Here is a 16484-nt window from a genome sequence, read left to right on the forward strand (position 1 = left end):
GTACAAGAGAGTGGATACGGTGATGTAGGCAGTTTACCAATATATTCTCTCTAGGTTGATTGTGAAGCGTCAACCTTTGGTAGCCTGAAAATGACCACTAACAAAGGGTCATGTGATGCTGCAGCGCCCAACACCACATCCTATATAAATGCACTTCACAAGCATCTGATTGTCCAGCCAGGAAACTGGCAGAGGTGCACTGTATGTCATTGGACAGTAGTGAGGAGTTCATGGCTCTGTTAACTGCTTACTGCAATGTACTATTACAGTGAAGGACAGGAAGAGGTTAATTGCTGGCTGTCATTATGACAGGAGTATTTGCAAATAAAAGGAGGCTGGTTGTGTTCTCAATATGGAGAATGGAGGAAACTGATAGTTGTGAAGTGTTTGGCGCTATGAGAGGAAAATGACACCATAAAAGCAGCTATTTGTGGATTATACTATGATGGCAGAGGGGAATCTGGCAGTAAGTGACTGACGTGACAGTATTTATTGTAGCGGTTCTATTTCATAACTCAGTATGTACATATATATGGGTTAGCCCACATTCCGCATAATAGTTGCGAGTTCCCTGGTAAGTCACTGGTGTTGAACCTTTTTCTATACTATAATAGAGATATAGTAGTAAATTCTGGACATTGTGGTACCAGCGTACTAAAATGAGACTCAGACTTTACATTGTAATCCTATGCTTGCAATGCTGAATCACATACATACTGTATAGAAAATTATCTAACAATCCAACAAAGATTTTTGTAGAGCTTTGACTAGCTTTGACATCTTGTAAACATGTACTGAATTGTCATCAGGATGTCTTATTCTAATGGAGATTATAAAGTAAATGGATATAAAGCCGGGCAATAAGACTCCAGTGACTCATTATAAAGATGGCGTTATATATGGCCGCACTGTTATAGTTCATTCTTTATAATAAATCCCAATAGTATAAGAAGGATAGAAAAAGCAATAATATTGCACAATGGATGATGCACTGGGAGCTCTGGAGATGAGACTCATTGAACTCCCCTCTGTGTAAGTATAAAGGGGTTTTTGTTGTAATGTGGGCATGAATGGCATTGCAACAAATCTATTTGGGACACTGAACATCTGTCCATCAGGACCTGTGGGTGGGTTAGGGTCCCATACCTACCTGACAGGTTCCCTTGTAGTCAGTGTTTTCTTTGCTTGGTTCTTGGTGCATTACAGTGATAAGATTCCTCCTACACAGAATATGGGCTGCAGTTATTTTTTTCTAGGCTCTATACATGTCACATTTAGAAACATTACAGTAATTCTCTGAAAATATGATAACAAAACACCTGTCCTCATTTCAGACACGACTAACCCAAGAAAGGAAGGAAAGAATACACATATGGGACGGCAGATGGCTTCAGCATGTGGAGCCAAAAGAGAGGTGTCCATCAAATAACCTAATGGAAGAATATCTGGTGCTTATGTTTATCATTGAATGGACATACTGTGAAATTCGTGCTACGTAACTCATTGTACTACGATGAAATAGAAACAAGTGTTTAGAATTTATTGGAAACACGCAAAATTGTTCAACTCAGGGAATATTTTCATAGGAACTATAGTATATTAAATCCAGATCTGCTATGTTTACATTTGTTCCAAGAGTTGGATGTTTTCCCTGACATATACCAATATATAAATAAACCCAATCTGCTGCTCTTCCCTATACAGTTAATAATAATAAAAAAAATATGTTGGCACATACCATCCTGATGGAGGACAGACTCTGCTTTGACCTCTGTCCATTAATGCGGTCATATGATTATGATCTGTATATTAAACCATGAGCATTACCTAAACTAGAAATTGGAAGGACTTAGATGGTAGAGCTAATTTCCCCAAACGTCTTTCCTACAGCAGAAGCAACAAGTGATTACATTGTAGTCTCATTGTAGCTCTATTGTTGATCCAATCCATGTAATCCTATGACATTATTGATCAGTCTCCCACATAATAGTGTTGTCAGGTCACTCAGAGTTATGTCATCCAAGTAAACCCAAAAAGATTCGGATAGAAGGATGAAGAAATCAGGACCCATAATTTTACTATTCAGTTTCTGCCTAAAACAGAAGACATCTGAGATATGTAGGTGTGATGAGGCTGGAAAAGTAATTCAAAGTCATTTATGAAAGGCAAAGGTTATAAAGTACAAATCAGTGACACATACACTATATGGAGAGTATTGGGACACTGTTCTTAAAGGGGTTTTCCGGGTACAACATTTTTTCAAAAAAGGTCTGTTAGGGTGCATTCACACGATGTAAAATTGAGCGCAAGCTGGCACATATTCGCGTGTCAGCATTTTGAGCGCTGAAAAAGATTCCATTGATTTCAATGGGAGTTACAAGCGTATACACCACGTTATTTTGTGCCCGTAATGATTTGAGTGATTTCCTGGGTCTCTATTAGCTCCTGGCAACTTCTGCATTTGTTTACTTAGGTATCTTCCTGTTTCTTACAACTACCATAATGTCTCGCACCACCTCTCTCTCCCACACCCTTTCTCACTTACACCCTTTCCTTGTTTCTCTAGGTAGCCTGGCTGCCCACTACATCCTCAACAGCCATCTTTATCTTTAGACTCCTAGTTCTCATTCACTCAATAACCTTTTCTTTTGGCTGTAACATTGTAATCACCTCGGTATATCATCAGACACACAATGAGAGCTTCAATCAATTCTTGATGCTTTTTTTTGGTTTAAAATTATATTTATGCACACAAACAGTATAATGCTTCACAGTGTGTCCTGCACAGTAAAATGTGCTCCACAGTGGCCCTCTGCATAGTATAATGGTCCACATTGGCCCCTGCGCGGTATAATGCTCCACAGCGGTATTCTAGCTATATAATCTGCCAAATCTAAAGCGCTCACTGAATTCCAGGATGCTACTGTGATAGGATGGTACTGCAGGTCCAGTTCCAAACCTCCTCTCACATTAACCCCTTAATGACGCAGGGTAGTTTGTATGTTAATGCTCGGTGACTTTTTTCATATTTTCCCTCCCCATCTTCCAAAATTCATAACACTTTTTTTATTTTTCTGTTGCCATAGTTATGTGAGGATTTATTCTTAGTGTAATGAGTTGTACTTTTATAAGTCACCATTTTGGGGTACATATAATGTTTTGACTATATCATAATATTTGCATTTTATTTTTAAGGCATTCACTCCGCAATAAAAATAACATGGCAGCCTTGTGATTACGCTGATACCATATTTATATTGTTTTTTATTACATCTTACTTCTTTTACAAGTAAAAAGTCAATTCTTGAAAATGAACAATTCTAGGATCACTGTATTCTGACCGTTTTTTTTTTTTTTTTTACTGTGCTATTGACGGAGATATGTCAGGGGTATTTATTTGTGGGAGTAGTTCTAGAAGGAGTTGTATAGAACATTCTCTGCCTGACTGCATTGCGCCAATCTGATCTAGATTCCATATTAGAAAGTTATAGGACTTTTCGCAAAAACAAATGGGATGGTTTTGATAACGTTTTAGAGGAAGTAGCTTCATGATAAGTGTATATAGGTGACCTGTAGTCAGTGCCGCACCTCCCATGAGGCGACGTGATGCGACCACTTCAGGCAGCGCTATGCCAGGGCCACGGGGAGGGCGGCATTTTTGCTGACCTAAGTCAGTCCAGGACAAGCTGTCTGGACTGGCTTAGGGTCACCATCACTGACCGGTGGATTGGGGAGGCCGCTGGAGCAGCGCTGCTCCAGTGGCCGCCCCTCACGCTAAGGCAGAGAGCAGGTCCTCTCCCTGCCTGCTAAAGACACATGCTCCGCTCGGCCACCCCTTCCGCTAGGCCCCGCCCCCTCCGCTCCGCCCCCTCCTGGGGGGGGGGGGCGACTTTCTGACGTCCGCTTCAGGCGGCAGAAAGCCATTGTTCACCCCTGCCTGTAGTAACATTTAAGAGAGCTTGGATCACACATGTGAATAACATAACAAACAGCTATTAAGCTACCCTTATACATATGTGAATTCTTACAGGATCTGCTACCTTGGTTTATATTTTAAAGGGGTTTTCTAGGACAAAAATCTTTATGATCTATCCTTACATCCAGAATATTTTGCTTGGAGGTATCCCTAATGTATTACGTTAGTGGTGTAAATATATGTGACATTTGTCTTACTAGTGAAAATGTCCAGTGAATTGGCCATCTGTCTGTAATCTTTCTTCTGTTTTATTTGTTTAGAGTTCTACTGAATGCAGTAAGTTTTAGGCTGAATGGGATAATAACCTGAAAATCCCTTCTTAAGTATTCAAATCTTCTTTGTCAGCAGGACTTAAAACTGTCAGTGACACATACAGAAGATAATACTTTGCCATTGTTCTGTACAACAGCCATGAGATCTGCTTGCATACATGTACTCTGTAACACAATGGCAACCAATGCTTCTGTTCCCTGTGAATGACGAACCTTTTCTCCGAAGGGACCTATGCTTCTAGGCAAGAAATGCTCCACTATAGGCAAAGAACTAGGGCTCCACCATTGTCATTCTTCAGAGATGGATCTGGAAGACCTCGTGGAGAGGACAACAGATTTAGATTCGGTAGAGACTCGACAAGCTGTCAGTGGAACTCTGAGAGTAATTATATTTACTACATTGAAGATGACGATGATGATTTAGAGGAACTAAAATGGGCAGAAAAAGAAGAGAGACGACTAGATGGATGGAAAAAACAATTCATTACAACACGTGACCATGGATCCTCTGAAGATGATGACACACGTCTGCTTTCACCCTCGTTTTTTGGAAAAACTCGAAGCAATTTGCTACACATCAATGTAGGTGGTACAAGTTATTATATATCCTACATGGTAGCAGCTAGTTACCCGAAGACTCGCATAGGACGCTTGGCTACATATACTGACCGCCAGCGTAAACTAGACCTATGTGATGATTACAATCCAATTGAAGATGCCTATTTCTTTGACCGCGATCCAGCTATATTCCATCATATATATAACTTCTATCGCACTGGTGTGTTATGGGTAAGGGATGAGTTGTGTCCCCGCAGCTTCTTGGAGGAAATTAATTATTGGGGCGTAAGAGTAAAACATACTCCTCGTTGCTGCCGCATATCCTTTGAAGAAAGGCAAGATGAGTTGAATGAACAGCTGAAGGTTCAAAGAGAGCTCAGGGCTGAAATGGAAACAGAGGAGAATGAAGAGCTTTTCAGAGGCATGCTTTATGGACGCTTGAGACGCCATATTTGGAACTTGATGGAGAAACCTTTCTCTTCAGTTACAGCCAAGGCCATGGCAGTGGCATCTAGCTTCTTTGTTCTGATCTCTGTTGTGGCAATGACCCTTAATACTGTTGAAGATATGCAATACAAGAATTCTTTTGGGATAGCAAATGGTAGACCCTACTTGGAGCATGTGGAAACCTTATGTATAGCCTTCTTTACATTGGAGTATGTGCTACGTATTATCTCAACACCAGATATACAGCGCTTTGTGCGCAGTGTTCTTAACGCTGTAGATTTGATAGCAATACTGCCACTGTATTTTCAATTGCTTATTGAGACACTTTCAGAGGAAAACAATGGTGGCAAAAGATCCAGCCATGAACATGAGATAGAGGCTGTGGGACGGGTTGGAAAAGTTGGACAAGTCCTTAGGATAATGCGACTGATGCGCATATTCCGTATTCTTAAGCTGGCACGTCATTCCACAGGGCTTAGAGCTTTTGGATTTACACTTCGTCAATGCTACCAACAAGTGGGATGTCTACTTCTCTTTATTGCCATGGGGATTTTCTCATTTTCTGCAATGGTTTATACTGTTGAACATGATGTCTCGGGCACGAATTTCACCAGTATTCCTCATGCATGGTGGTGGGCAGCGGTAAGTGTTAAACTTTATGTTGTATGTTGTTTTTAGAGCTTACTACACTGTTTGCAAGCAGATTTATAAGTCATGTATTTTTGCAGAGTATACATTTGTTCATTTTTGTCCCCACATTTTTTTGACATTTCTAAAACTGTCTGAAAGAAAAACTTTGTTGCTTTTATTTAATTTTGTGCTGCTGCAAAGAAAAAACAGTGCTGCAATTGGTTGCTATAGCTAACAAGACAGTGTTACTTTTAGGCCTCATGTTGTAAAAAAGCTGCTTTTTATGATGCAGATTTTGCTACATTTTTTTTTTACCCACATCCAGGACTGGCTACAAAAGAAATAGAAAATATAAAGGAAGCTGTGTTAGGCTGAGGCCCCACGTTGCGGAAACGCAGCTTTTTTTTAATTGCAGATATTGTTGTGGTTTTTCAGCCAAAACCAGGAGTGGATTGAGCAGATGGTAGAAGTATAAGAACTTCCTATATATTTCCCATTCCGTTTGCAACCATTCTTGGCTTTGGCTCAAAAAAACGTAGCAAAATCTGCAACAAAAAAAACTGTTTCTGCAACGTGGGGCCTTGGCCTTACTGTTGGGCTCTAAGGATATTGAGAATGAAAAAAAAAATGCGACACACCACTGATGTAAGTGATTTAAATGAAAAGGTTGAAAATAAGTAAGTACAATCGAGCACATAAAAGGCACATTGACTTAAAGGGGCTCTATCAGCAAAATTATGCTGTAAGAGCCCCACATATGCCTGAATAGCCTTTAAAAAGGCAATTCAGGCACCGCAAATGTTATTTTAAACCTTCCCCCCCCATTTTAAAATAAACCATAAAAACATATTTGTAAATCATACCGCACGCTGGGCGGTCCTCCACGGTCTGACGTCATCTTGCTGTCACGCCTTCCTCTTCTTTCTTCTTCCAGTGACGCCCTCCTGTCCTCGCTCTTCCCCGCCTTCATCTTCTTTTCTTCCGGAATGAAGAAGAAGTTCACGAGTGTACTGCGTATGCGCAGTACGCTTGCGTAGTTCTAAGGGGTACTTAGAACTACAACAAAAATGGCGCCGAAGTGTGTGCAGTAGCGCTCTGGAGGGAGTGATACTGTGCACGTGCGGAATTTTAACACAACCCGCCAGAAGAACAAGGCGGTGAAGAGTCAGGACAGGAGGACGTCGCTGAAAGAAGAGGAAGGCGTGACAGCAAGATGACATCGGACCGTGGAGGGCCGCCCAGCGTGCATGCTAAGGTATGATTTACAGATATGTTTTTATGGTTTTATTTTAAAATGGAGGGGAGGTTTAAAATAACATTAGCGGTGCCTGAATAACCTTTTTAAAGGCTATTTACGCATATGTGGGGCTCTTACAGCATAATTTTGCTGATAGAGTCCCTTTATGTCAATTAGATACATACCCCATGTACATCCCATTGTCTAGGATTCCATCACACAATTAGACTAATTGGGGGTCAGTTAACCCTATAAGCATTCTTGAAATGGAATCTTTACTCTGTACTGCGGAGTCTTTAATGTGTACTTGTACACATTGGTCTGCAGCAGAAGTATATCAATACGTGATATTTTAGATTTACCTGTATAGTTGGACTGAAAAATAACTTACCCCAAGGCAGTACACAATCCACTGGTAATTCAGATAACAATGTCTGGACAGAAAGGAGACGTAAGCTACAAACTTATTAGCTGCACAATAAGACTTACTATTATGTTTCTGATGTTCTTTCTTCTCAAGTAACACGTCCAGTATTTTGGAACAGCACAGAATAACTTGTTACAACAATATGAGCCGAAACCCAATATAATATAACAGTGGTAGTGACCATTGCTTCTGACCTTCAGTTTTGCAGCCCACAGCCAATGGTTTTTAGACGTCTATTCACATCTATTTAGTTTTCTTTTGACGGTCCGTGAAAATGGACACTAATAATGCCATGTAAATAGACCCATTGAAATTCATCAGTTTTATAATGGCCATGTGACGGCCATTTTAAAAATGGCCATCACATAGCTATTATTCACTGTCATGTGAATAAGTGCCATCTGTGCACTTGTACAGACAGACAGCCATTTTTCACAAACATTAGTTGAACAGAAGTTGAAAAACTTATGGCTGTGTGGTAAGGCCTTAGGATACAGTGTAGGCATTTCTACAGGTGTGAGTAATGTCATGCGGTTTCCACACCTAATAGAGTAAGGACCCACCACATAGTGGGCCTATACACTTTAATATATACTAAGATCCTTGCATTCATTTTTGTAGCCGAGAAGCACAAAACTATGTATAATACTGGGATATGCGGTCCAAGTCTTTCTATTTTTTTTTCTTTGGTTGTCATTCTGTAAAACCAATACCAATAGTCATTGTCTAAAAAGAAATGTTTTTACATAGTCTATGAAACTCCAGAGACCACAGATGGGTACTATACCAACAGTGAAATGTTTCCTAGATCCAATTCACTGACATACATGTGTTGTTGCATGTGCTACTGAAAGTACCTTTCTTCTTATTGTGGGAAAGGTAGCTCGGTAGCAGCAATGGTGTGGACCCAACCAGTCAGAGACAGGGACCCCAAAACTGTAGCAAACAGGTTTATTTAAAAAAAAAAAAAATCTACAAAATAAATAAACCTTCATGTCAGGCAAAAAATGGCAGAAAATGAGCAAAATAAATTAAAAGCTTAACTTCAAGCAAAAACAATGTGAAAAAAAACCCCTGCTCGTCTGAGCACTCAAAAGACAACAAGTACTAAATGTGTGTGTAGCTTACTACCAGTCACACGAATAAAAAACAAACAAAAAAAAAACAGCACAGATTTACCAGACTCAGTGTCAGGACAGACACAGGCGCCTCCTCTTGCTCCCAGGATGAGCCCTGAAGTGTAGATTCTGCAGCATTTTATGGCCCAGGAACCACACCTGGGGTTGGAGCCTATTCAAGATCCGCACTAGACCACACATAGGTCAGAAACCTGGGGGAGATATACCGTGACTCCAGCACTCTTCCTGTCACCTTCTCATATTAATCTCACCCTCTCAATAATCCTTAAATAAGTGGACTACTACACAAACTGTTGGAAAATGTTTCATGCTATCCAATTATAAATGTAGGCTTCAACTATTTCTCCTGTCCTATTTATTTTCTTTATCCAGCAGCACGTTACAGCATAAAACATCTTAGTCCTGGTCATGGGTGACTTCTAGCCACAGCTCCTGACAAGCGCTACCAAAGATAAAGGTGTTGCCCTGTGACCCCTTTACCAATGTAGTGAATCAAGTCACGTTGTGACCTGCAAGTAATACTCTAAAAAATCCAGCCCTTAGTCTTCTTGTGACTAGAAGTGGCATTCGCTGTACTCTCGGGGTTGCGACTGAAAATCAGTTCCATTAATTTAAATAGGATTGTATAAATCAATCTGCAATCTCATTAATCCAATAATGTTCAGCACCTTAATAGTATGGCGCAACTTTCAGAGGAGCTTTGTCTGTGGCATGACTTCCAGATTGTGGCTGTATTACACAGCCGGAAACTGGGACTAGTTGCCAAACTCAGAAAATACTCTTCAGCAACAACTTCAGCAGCTCATCCCTTCAGATGCTGTGATCAATAGCAATCATGCCATCTATTCTCAAAGGGGTTGATACGCCCCCCCCCCCCCCTTCAGATTGCAGGACTGAGCTGTCGCCATAGCAGCCAGGAAGCTGTTGATTGGCCTCCTGGCTGCTGACTTTCCCTGTAGCACTTAGAGTATGTTCACACAGAGTTTTTTGCAGGCGGATTTTGACGTGGAATCTGCCTCAAAATCCACCTGCAAAAATGGTTCTCATTGAATTTAATGAGAGCTAGTAGCGGAAAAAAGAAGTGACATGACCTATCTTGCCACGGACTTCACGGCTGAATCACCCGCGGCTCGAGACATGCTCCTGTTGAGATCCATTCATCCGAGCCTTCGAGGACCGGCAAAAAAAAAACAAGAAAGGTACTAAAGGTTTGTCCTTACTATACAGCCAAAGAACCAAAAATAATGAGTATAAGGACTAAAACTTAACTTTTATTTAAATAAATATGTGAAACACTCGTGCATACTAAAAAAGGCATTCCATTCAGGGCGGACACAAGATGGCACAATATGAGACCTGGTGAAATGTAATCCTATAGTCTCCCAATATACCAGGGGTAGGGAACGTACGGCTCTCCAGCTGTTGCAAAACTACAACTCCCAGCATGCATACTGGCTCTGCTGTTCTGGGGACTCCCATGGAAGTGAATGGAGCATGCTGGGAGTTGTAGTTTCACAGCAGCTGTAGAGCCGAAGGTTCCCTACCCCTGCAATATACCATCTGTATACTTGTTTAGTGTCTACCACCCTTAAAGCCTTATTCAAAAACCGACCACATAGCTATGTCATCGAGCTCTCAATACTAACAGGAATGGACTGGATGACACTGAGGGCTCACCAGTGATTCCTTAGCTGGCCTAAACCAAACGTATAGCTAGCATATCATTCTGTGTAGTAAACACTAACGCCAGTATTTCCCTACCAGACTATTAGGACATGTGATCGTACCGACGCTTCGCGGTTACATCCAGCACCACACGTTCCTGCTATTAGAGAAACCCATAGCCTAAGTCCATGTATGCGAATTGGCACAATCCCTGCTCGATAGCCAACCAGTCTAGCCACCATACATCCTCAGTGTCTACATCCACTATGTGAACAGGGGATAGGGGGAAAACAAACTCCCATTAGTGTGGACGCGCTTACAGCCCTAGTCTATGTTAACGCTGGTAGAAACATATAATCCTGCTACAGTCTCCCAGCTGATAATTGGCTGCGCCGCTGTACTGACCCTAGCATGGGGGGATTTGCTAGTCTTGTCCTAAAACACACTTTCCAACGCGTTTCAACCGCTAAGGTTTCATCAGGGGATAATTATTTTGGCAAGTTTAGCGGCTAGCTGCGTGGAAAATTCACAAGGCGGAAATGGTTTTTGCCACCTTTTCCGCCGTGTGAACATACCCTTAGGGATTCTACATGCAATGCACTGCTATACCTGTTACACTTGGGATCAAGAGATCCCAGTATAAATTCCACTTGTGGGACATTAAAAATATAAAAATGTAAACAAACATACTAGATATCCCCATGTACATATAAGTCTGCATTATCCTGTACTATGAACGTTAAAATGATTTATTTTTTTTTAAGTTACCACAAAGCATATATGACCTCCCCCAAAAAATAGCTATAAATAGTGATCAAAGTTGTATATTCCAATAATTGGTACCAATAAAAACTACAACTTGTCTCACAAAATAAGAGCCCTCACATAACTTTATCAACAAAACAGTAAAAATACTATAGATGTCGGTTTCCCCATTAAAGAGTTGAGATGAATGAACATACCCTTTATGACTTAGGGCTCGTTCACATCTGCGCCCAGGTGACCGTTCTGCAGGTTTCCGTTTCCTGCATAAAACAGAGGCAGGAGACTGAAACCTGCAGGAGTCTCTCTCACCCATTCATTTGAATGGGTGAGAAAGCTGTCCGGCCGTGAGCGGCAGTGAGCGTTTTATGCTCTCCGCCACGAAACTGGGTTTTATAATCCGGACACAGAGTCGGACATGCAGTACTCTGTGTCCGGATTAAAAAATCCGGTTTCGCGGCGGAGAGCATAAAACGCTTACCGCCGCTCACGGCCGGACCCGGTCTGTGCTTTCCGTCTTCTGGCATGCAGAAGACGGATAGCACAGAATGGAGACCAGAACGCAGGGAGTCAGTTGTCCTCAAACTCATGCACAAGGCAAAAATGTATACATGGCACCTGCCAGCGGTTTACAAAGTCTTGACTACTTCTGTCTTCACCTTCATCCTATGAACAGGTGATAAATGTCATAAGTGAGAAGATCATGTTAATAGCTATAATACAAAGAACAGTTATTAACCATTTGTTCTTTGTTCTGTGTTCACAGGTCAGCATCTCTACAGTAGGATATGGAGACACTTACCCAGAAACCCACCTTGGCCGTCTTTTTGCTTTCTTATGTATCGCTTTTGGCATCATTCTAAATGGGATGCCCATTTCTATTCTGTATAATAAATTTTCAGATTATTACAGCAAGCTAAAATCATATGAATATACCACCATTAGAAAGAAAAGAGGAAACGTTAATTTTACAGGTAGAGCCATGAAAAAGATATCAGAGTGTTATACAGGAGTGCCAACACAATATCTCCCAGGACATCACTAACAATGCCCTACATATAAGAAAAAAACTACTTGCTATCACAAATTTTAGGTATTTTTACCTGTGTGCTACATTCCAGAGTCATTACAGTAACTGCTAGATATTTTATGGGGTTTTCCCCGTGATCACAAGAACAGGGACCTGCAAGTTTCCAAGTACTACATGTGACTAGAGCCGTGCGTGATGGACGTGGGCTCACAGCTTCATTCACTTCTATGGGACCACTGAGTTGGCAGACTTGTCACAAATGTGCATCACCATTCCATTCACATTGAGCACATCAAAGAGGTTCTGGTCCCGTTTCCTGATTTATTGGGGGTCCCTGCAGACAGATTCCAGCAATCAGATACCAACCGTATCTATTGGATCTTTTCGATTAGGGATAAACACCTTCAATATTTCACACAATATTTAAGCCTCTCTTCACATCATGTTTTTGCATTTTTTTTCACTGCACACATTGGGAAAACATTTTGTTGTCTGCAGTACAATACAGCTATGGCCAACTTCACAAGAAAGCAAACCTAGCATTTACCTTATGGATATGTGGCAAAAGGCCTCAATCCACATTCAGGGACCCATACAATATATGTACCAAGAATATATAATGAACTCACTAAACATATTGTGACTATAGCCTTAGACTATTGTAGTCATTCATTTCATTACAATGGCCAATTCTACATTTAGAGCAGGATTGAGCTGCTTAGTGAGTTTGTCCCAGTATTTTAGACAATATTCTCACACATGATAACTATTCTATAGATTAAAGCTTCAATTCATTTCAAATTGTCTGCATGAAAAACATTCATGGTATCTGTCATAAAGTCTATAATAAAAATTGTATAGTTTCTTAAAAACATTTTTTTTTGTATTTTTTCTTTATATATTACAGCAGTCTTCTAACTTCATCTATCCCCAGCCATCCATGATAGATACATTATGCTATACTAGCACCTGCCAAGATACTTTATGATACAAATACTCTAAACTTTATTGTACATCATATGTCTTTATCAATGTAGTAACAAGGAGAATGCAAGGAAAATATTTAACCTGAGACAAACTATGGATGAAGTTATTTATGATTGTGTTGCAATTTCAGTTCTTGCCCAGTTGCTTAAAAATGGGTTTGGCAGTCAAAAAATGTCTAAAGAAAAAGCTCAATTTTGGCACAAATATTGCAATATCTCTTGTGGGGACGTTAGCTCGGTAGAAGCAGTGGTGGAGACCCAAACAGTCAAAGAAAGGGACACAAAATATGCAGCAAACAGGTTTATTTAGAAAAAAAAAAACTCAGGAAAATAAAACCATTACTTCAGGCACAAAATAAGCAAAATAAAATACAACTTTAACTTCAGGCAAAAATAAAATCCTGCTCGTCTGAGTTACTAACTAAACAGAAATGTTAACCTAAACATACGTGTGGCTTACTACCAGCAAATACGAACAAAGCAAGCACAATATTGTCTCACCGGACTTCAGGGTTACAGGACAGACCCATACACCTCCTCTCACTCCATGGAACTGCACTGCAATGCAGGATCTGCAGACTTTATGGCCCAGTAATGAGCCAAGGATTCACACCTGGGCTGAGGCCTACTCCAGATCTGCCCTGGACCACACATAAGTTAAAAACCTGGGGGATGATATAGCATGATTCCAGCACTCAGCCTGCCACCTTCTCCCACTCTTTTTACTGCAAATTTTTCTTAATGATGGTGTCTCTATGAGTAGGACAGCTGTGGTATTGGAATATGTATGTCGCTTTATTCTCAGCTCTCTTCAATCAGTTTCTCTGTTTTCTTCATGGTTTTATTTAAAGGAGCATTGCCATCTTAAGAATCATATGCACACTTGTAGCTGAACTAACCGAAGTGTTTTACCCAATACATGGCTTTATCCATCATGATGCCTTTGACAGATACAGCTAAAATTTCCTCCTCCGTGTTTTCAGCTAGTTGCCTAGGTTAAAGACCTGTTACACATGTCAGAATGCAGACTCATTACATGCTCCCTGACATTTATATTCTCTTCTCTAGTCCTGGTAAGGACTAGATAAGTTTCTTGTGCAGAACTTTTGTTATAACTGTATGTAAATCCAGAGAGATCTATGCAGGTTACAGCAAGCACGTGCTTTGTGGAAGAATGAGCTAAAAACCAGGACATGGAGAGGAGTCAGGAGGACATCTGAAATCCGGAGATGAGAAAACCCCATTTAGCATATGAAAACTGGAAATTCCATTTTGGAGTAGCGTTGGTCTCTAATCGCAAAAGTTATCCTTGCGTCCTCTGCATCATTCAGAGGGTTTACTCTACTGTACACATAATAAGGCCCTTGCGACACAGTGGTATCTACATAGTTGTATAAGCATAAAACACTTCTGACTGTATTACTGCAGTCTGAGGTTTGTGATGTATTGTAGAGATTTGTGATCTTGTTTTTTTTTTTTCCTAATAATGGTACACAAAACTAATGATTGAGATGTAATGTGAGTAAGAACGCATCAATGCAGAAGAGGAAATCCATCATCACTAAAATTATGGCAAACAGCTTTGTAGGTAACCCAGACCAGAGATATGCGAGATTATGGATGAAGACTTTTTTGAAGAATACTAGTCGGTTTCTTTATAAATTGATAACATGGAACAATGCATTGCTTTTCTCTGCACAGCAAACATAGAGAAGGTAGACTTTAGGGTGACTCTTTAAAGGGGTTTTCCCATGAACATATCCATATTTAAAATTGTAGAGACTTTCTAAACGTTTTAGTACCATTCACTGTGATCAAACAGTAAACTAACCCTAATTATCCAAGAGGGCGGGAACCTTTTATTTTCTCTGAGAAAAACATAAGCCCACTTGGAGAATCAGAGCTAGTTTTCATATAATCAACACCAAATTGATCAGGGGCAGAGCAAGAATCAAATAATGTATGGCATTGAGTATTTTGTACTTAGTAACACGTCCTCTAAATGGAACCAGACAAATAGCCAAGAATGACTACAAGAGGAATGAAAAATACATAGAAAACTCTTATACTTCTACCTTCTGCTCAATCCACTCCTGGTTTTGGATCAAAAATAAGCAGCAAAATCAGCCTTAGGCTGAGGCCCCACGGTGTGGAAACGCACCTTTTGTTGTTGCAGATTTTGCTGCAGTTTTTTTGAGCCAAAGCCAGAAAACGATTGAGCAGAAGGGAGAAATATAAGAGCTTCTTATATATTCCCCTTTCCATTTGTAGCCATTCTTGGCTTTGGCTCAAAAAACTGCAGCAAAATTTGCAACAAAAAAAAGGTGCGTTTCTGCAACATGGGGCCTCAGCCGAAAAGACATTATGGTGATGTAAATTCCTATAAACTCCAGCGTTTTAAGGCATGGGAAAGGAAGGTTAATAATGTAATGATGTAACATAACAAGGCCTGATTTTTTTTAAGATTCGGCAAAGAAGGTTCCTCCAGATTTTTATTTTATTATTGTTACTGTGTTTATAGAGGGGCTCACAGGAGATGGGAGAGAATTGTCTACCTATTGAAATGTCAAATCTAAGAGTTCACACTACGTAAACGCCAGCTTATTCTGAACGTAAAACACGTTCAGAATCAGCGGCGTATAAAGCAGCTCCATTCATTTCTATGGGAGCCGGCATGCGAGCGCTCCCCATAGAAATGAATGGGCTGCTTTTTTCACTACGAGCGCTCCCATTGAAGTGAATGGGAAGCGCTGCGTGTACGGCAAGCTCTGCTCATGCCGAGCCGTACACGCCAGCACTTCCCATTCTCTTCAATGGGAGCGCTCCTAGTGAAAAAGCAAGAGAAGAAGAAGAAGAAGAAGTTTCTACCTGGAGTGGGTGCAATACATGATGCCAATATCAAGAACACTTCGCTCTTTTCTAGAATTTTTATTGGAGAAACAGAAGTACAGAACAGCATTCCTCTATTACCAGGTTAAGCTTAAAGGGAGTTTGCCAAAATTAAACTGGTTACAAACCTAATTAACATCACCTTGTAACTGATTCTACAGTTTCCAAATATGCCTTGTTATTCCGCTTTGAAGCTCCATTTTCACGGTTTTATTCATATGCAAATGATGACAAATGAAGTGCTTTGGAGGAATATCTGATCTTGCCTGGGCTTCAGTCTTAGGGACCTTTAAATGATCAGTTGTGCAAATACAAAAAAATGATGCGAAAAATGGATGGAAACTGATGACACTCCATTTAGGAAGCCTTCACACGGAGTTTACGATCCGCTCATTCAGACACGTAAACACGTGTCAAAGTGCCTGCTGTAAAACACAATCCTATAGACTTAAATGTGTGCTGCTCC

At 40.5% G+C, this 16484-nt stretch overlaps 1 protein-coding gene across 1 annotated transcript; it reads left to right on the forward strand.

Moving 5' to 3' along the window:
• The first annotated feature begins 4349 nt into the window (after positions 1-4349).
• On the forward strand, positions 4350-12199 carry KCNV2 (potassium voltage-gated channel modifier subfamily V member 2). The gene is made up of 2 exons (XM_075279026.1): positions 4350-5895; positions 11880-12199. Exons 1-2 carry the CDS (start codon positions 4453-4455, stop codon positions 12156-12158), a joined length of 1722 nt encoding a protein of 573 aa, XP_075135127.1. The 5' UTR covers positions 4350-4452; the 3' UTR covers positions 12159-12199.
• The last annotated feature ends 4285 nt before the right edge of the window (positions 12200-16484 follow it).

Source organism: Leptodactylus fuscus, chromosome 1 (assembly GCF_031893055.1).
Source record: "Leptodactylus fuscus isolate aLepFus1 chromosome 1, aLepFus1.hap2, whole genome shotgun sequence".
NCBI classification, from domain to species: domain Eukaryota; kingdom Metazoa; phylum Chordata; class Amphibia; order Anura; family Leptodactylidae; genus Leptodactylus; species Leptodactylus fuscus.